The sequence below is a fragment of the Gymnoscopelus microlampas genome (genome assembly GCF_963454915.1).
Source record: "Gymnoscopelus microlampas genome assembly, chromosome: 1".
NCBI lineage: Eukaryota > Metazoa > Chordata > Actinopteri > Myctophiformes > Myctophidae > Gymnoscopelus > Gymnoscopelus microlampas.
In genome coordinates this window covers 2,550,729-2,556,209 of record NC_139962.1, presented here as the reverse complement: position 1 = coordinate 2,556,209, position 5,481 = coordinate 2,550,729, and the positions used below count along the sequence as shown (strand labels likewise).

General features: G+C 37.2%; 1 protein-coding gene across 1 annotated transcript in view; it reads right to left on the bottom strand.

Annotated features, from left to right (window-relative positions):
- Positions 1 to 2,644: 2,644 nt before the first annotated feature.
- Positions 2,645 to 5,481, bottom strand: part of LOC311048393 (GTPase IMAP family member 8-like) — a gene marked incomplete at its 5' end in the record, with an annotated part of 5,791 nt that continues 2,954 nt past the window's right edge. The window contains 2 exons of the mRNA XM_084061651.1: positions 2,645 to 3,406; positions 5,422 to 5,481. The exon at positions 5,422 to 5,481 is cut by the window's right edge and continues 516 nt beyond it. Coding sequence (XP_083917777.1) covers positions 2,823 to 3,406; positions 5,422 to 5,481 — 644 coding nt within the window. The 3' untranslated portion in view covers positions 2,645 to 2,822. The remainder of the gene's footprint in view (positions 3,407 to 5,421) is intronic.

Genomic DNA, 5,481 nt, shown 5'->3' with positions numbered 1-5,481 from the left:
GTGTCCAAGGAAATGAATTGTGATGCTTTGTTTCTGAAAAAAAAACTACATCAAACAATGTCCTTGTTGTCTTTGCCACTTAAAGGGCCATTCCACTTTATAACACTTCTGGAGTCATGTTAACGTCTACTCTCAGGCTTTTGTGTTTCACCGCTGAACGTTTTGATGTTGCTTGATTCAATATTTAGATATTTGACATTCATTGTATCAGACACGCCCCCTCCTACAAGATATAGACTCAGTTTTAACCATATTAGACTCATTTATATGTTATTCTGAGTTGCAGACCCATGTGCATGGGTCCATTTGGTTCCCAATATCAATCATTTAGCTGGGAACCCCACGGGGGTGATGCAACTTTGATGATGGAGAGCAGTGGTTGTCAACCTTTTCCGTGTCAAAGACCCCCAAATTGACACATACGGTATTAGCCCACGGACCCCCATTTGAAAAGATATGCCAGGGACTCAACCATTTTGATTTCTTGGGGTTCCCAATCTATACTGTATCATCATCATCAGTGTTCATTTAACTCTGAGAGTGTACAAACTGAACCAAATGGACCCTAACGGGTCCATTTGGTTCAGTTTGTACACTCTCAGAGTCTTCCAGACATATAAAGGTCAATTTGGTTCCTAACTTAATTTGGCTGGGGACCCCCTGGAAACCCCTCAAGGACCACTGGTGGTCCCCCGGACCACTGGTTGAGAACCACTGATGCAGAGGGCCACTATATTTCCACACTCACTCCAGAGGGACACATTGCATTTACTGTCAGGCAGACACGTCTTATCTCTATATATTTTAACTTTTTTCGTACACTAATGCCGTACTTCGCCATTCTATGTCACACAAAAGTAGCAAAAATAGCAGATCTACAAGCTCAAAACTGCGACGCGTTTTGAGCTTGTAGATCTGCTATTTTTGCTACTTTTAAATTGGAATCATGATTCTTTTTTTTTGCTATTTTGCTGATATTTTGCTAATTGGAATCCTGAAAAGATAACATTATACTTATGTTAACTTTATGAACTTAAATACAAATACATTGGACATAAAAAAGACAATAGAATGTTATTACTAGTCATTAAGCTACTAATATAGACTGAAGTAATGTTTAGAATCATAACAGCTGAAATCAATAATATATCACTATTCTGATATTAACCTGTGGGCCGCATTAAGTGAAGGTGGGGGCCGCATGTGGCCCCCGGGCCGCCAGTTGCATCATGCATGTATGCCCTAGAACTCCCCCAGGGACCCCTGGAGGTCCCCAGACCCCACATTGTAAACCACTAATCTAGACTAGACATGTAAGTGACTCATTAAATAAGCATTGCTTCTTTTTTGTTTTTATCTTTCATCAAACTTTACCCAAACGTCTTAATGCAATTCTTCTACGTTGACAAATTAATTTGTATTTCATGAAGAACCCATGACAATGTTGTAGGTTTTAAAATAAGTTGACATTATAAACCAATAAACAAGTATAAAACACGGTCATAACATTTGAATTAAGGTTGACTGACTTCAACTTGATACAAAACATGAACACTTGTGACCTCTAGTGGCTGGAAGAGAATTAGTCCTAAACTGAACATGATTTATTAAATCTATGTTATAAATGTATGTTTTAATGAATAATTCAGTCATTTATCAGATGATCTTATGCAGAATGACTTATAAAGTATAAGATCTAAATAAATGTCATTAACGACAGGGTAAATGGACATATAAGTACAGTGCAAAGACAAGCTTAGTGCTGCAAAGTAGCAAAATAGCAGATCTAAAATAAAAGATCAAAAATAGCAGATCTACAAGCTCTGCTATTTTCTCTACTTTAGCGTGACATTCTTGTACGGTGAAGCAAGGCATTAATTAATGAAAAAAATCATAAAAGGTTTAAATCTGGAGATACAAGGTTTCTGCCCGACAACAATCATGTCAGTTTATTCCATCATGAAGACAAATGTATGAATTATTGTTCTTTATATTATCAGTAGATCTAAATATTACTGTACAAATAAATGACATTTGTTTCTCAGTTATTCATTTTATTGATTTTAAACATAAACAATTGAGTGTCATGAGCACACATGTGCATGCGCGCGCACACACACACACACACACACACACACACACACACACACACACACACACACACACACACACACACACACACACACACACACACACACACACACACACACAGTGGTTTAAAGTACATTTACTCAAATACTGTGCTTGAGTATACAATGTTGAGATATTTTTACTTTACTGGAGAATTTCCATTTTGTTTTGTACTTAATACTTCTACTCCACTACATCTCAGAGGTAAAGATTATACCTTATACTCCACTACAATTATTAGAAAACTTTAGTTACTATGCAGATTTTATTATTATTAGAAAACATACTGTACATTAACCACATCCGCCCTATAGATACATTTTGGTTATTTGAAAATAGCAGATCTACAAGTTCACAATGCGTCGCGATGCGACGCATTGTGAACTTGTAGATCTGCTATTTTCAAAAGATTTTTATACATTTTGAAAACCTGTGAAATGTGACATTCTGCAAAATGTAAACATTTTAATCATGATCTTATAGAGGGAACATGATACACTATATACAGTAGATTATTACGCAACAATTGTAATCATTTTCTTTTTTTGTTTTAACACCTTCACCGTTGATTGACATTACAGGTTAATAACAGAAGCTGCTTAATCTTTGTGCCTTTAGCAATTATACAATTAATCTTTTCAGTCTTCTAAAGAATGTATGCCACTCTGCATCCTAGTTGCCTCTGTGTACATCTAACGTGTGTAATATGAGCCTCTATTGGCTGCAACCATGTGATCAATCATCTGGATCAGCTCATCTACTTGTGTTCTGTCTTCGCTCTTGTTGTTAAAGACATGGACCCTGTCTCCACAGCGTTGGACTAGTCGTTGAAGAGCTGGATCTGTTCCACGTATAAAATCTTGAATGGTTGTATCATCATCAAGAGCATCACCACAGGTGAACAGCACCATCATGTACTTGTGAGCCTCTGGTCCAAACAGCTTCTGCAAGGTTTCTACTGCATACTTCTCTTCTGAGGTGAATCGACCAATTCTTATGACAAGCAGGAACACATGAGGACCAGGACTAGAGAACTGGATACATTTCATTATTTCACGTGTTATGTCTTCATGAGATCTGCTTGTGTGAAGGATTCCTGGTGTGTCCACCACACTGATCATCCTGTTGTTCCATATGATGGATCTCTTGTCACATGTCTCCGTCACTGAGCAGGCCCCAATTTTGGATTCAAACCTTTCCTCTCCAAGGATGGTGTTTCCAACAGCACTCTTCCCCACACCACATTTTCCAATTATAACAATTCTTAGATCAGGACCTGATGATGATAATAATAATATTGTTAATAATAATAAGGGTAATAATAATAATAATAATAATAATAATAATAATAATAATAATAATAATGATAATGATAAATAAATAAATATGTGCACATAAAATATGAATAAATTGTGTGAGACTAATACTTGTCTGATAAATAATACTAATCTACCAACTGGTTTCATCAGTTGGTTCACAGCTTGGTTTACTGGTTTGTCATTATGTGAATGATATAGATGACATAGATCTGTTGTGGGAACAATAGTTATTGTGTCTCAATCCATGTTAAATAGAAACTAATCAGTATTATAGCCTGTTAAACTACTATTCATCAGGGGGATTTAATGAGACTATTTTCATTTCTATTACAGCGTTTATACCACTCTGCAGGGTCTCAAGTTTATTATAGTTTCAATGTTTACTTCATGTTTTCAAGTGGATTTGAAAGTTACGTTTATTTTGTGAAAAGGTTTAGCTTTAGTTTGTTTTCATTAGATTTATTGTTATTTTTTTTTTATTATTATGATATGGGGTAGTCAGAAATTCAAAAGGCTTACACAAATAGTGAAAATAGTGGATCTACATCTTTTATTTTTTAAAGGACATTTTTCTCTATGATTTTTCGTTCGTTTTGTAAACAAGGTTTCAGTTTAGGTGTGTGTGTGTGTGTGTGTGTGTGTGTGTGTGTGTGTGTGTGTGTGTGTGTGTGTGTGTGTGTGTGTGTGTGTGTGTGTGTGTGTGTGTGTGTGTGATCAGAAAAGCTACCTAATTGAGACCCCCCCTTCTTTTTCGTCCCTTTCTTTTTTTTCCTATGGAAATAATACAATGGGAACTATGCACGAAGACTAATTGTTCAGAAATCCAACCAGGCGCAACTACTCATGCGTCTGGTTGACTACAGCCCTCTGACTAGGCCAGGAGTTTGGGAGAAATTCAAGTAGTTATTGCTCAGACCTGTGCCTTTGATGGTTTTTATTTACTAACACAAATACAAACATACATTAACACACCTAGCAGCCAATCGTGCTGCTAAGCAGCCAGTTAACTACTATCTTTAGTCAACTACAACCTTGCCAGTAGGCTCACGTTCTACTAACAAGATCTAACCAGGTCAGGCAGTCAGGTCAGACAGGTTTTAAACCTACAGAAAGATTGAAACACAGAAATAATAATGACAATATTACCGACATGAATCTTCACACAAACAATAAACATATCAGCATATATGACTATTAATCTTTGTGTATCAAGTGCTTTCCTACTTACTACTGATCTGTTGAGGGACTCCAAGAAACTGAATTCTCTCCCCAAGTTTCCTCAGGGAGACAAAGAGATGCCACCACCTACCATGTCATGTGACTTTCTCCTCCTCTCATCCCCCAAAACATAGACCAGGCCACCTTGGGGGGTGGACATGATATCTGGTGGGAGGCAACATCCTTTGTGTGGGTCTGTGTTGCAGAGTCAGTGGGAAATTAGTTTCGTTGAGGACTTGGGACGTGGTAGAAGTAAGTTGAGGAGACTTGACGATTATATGTGCTGATATGTTTATTGTTTATGTGAAAATTCATGTTGGTAATATTGTCATTGTGTTTTCTGTGTTTATTTCCCATGTTTATAACCTGACCTGGTTAGATCTTGTTAGTAGAATGTGAGCCTACTGGCAAGGTTGTAGTTGACCAAAGATAGTAGTTAACTGGCCGCTTAGCAGCACGATTGGCTGCTAGGTGTGTTAATGTATGTTTGTATTTGTGTTAGTAAATAAAAACCATCAATGGCACAGGTCTGAGCAATAACTAATTGAATTCCTCCCAAACTCCTGGCCTAGTCAGAGGGCTGTAGTCAACCAGATGCATGAGTAGTTGCGCCTGGTTGGATTTCTGAACACTAATTTCACCCACTTCTTTACTTCTGTAAACCTGTGGTGTGACGGTAAAGCTGATTCTGATATATAAAGTAACACTTTAATCTAAGATCTTAATACAATCATCTCATCCCGATAATACTCACCACCATAGCATGCATCTCCATTGGCTGCCACCATGTCATCAATCTTCTTGATCAGATCCA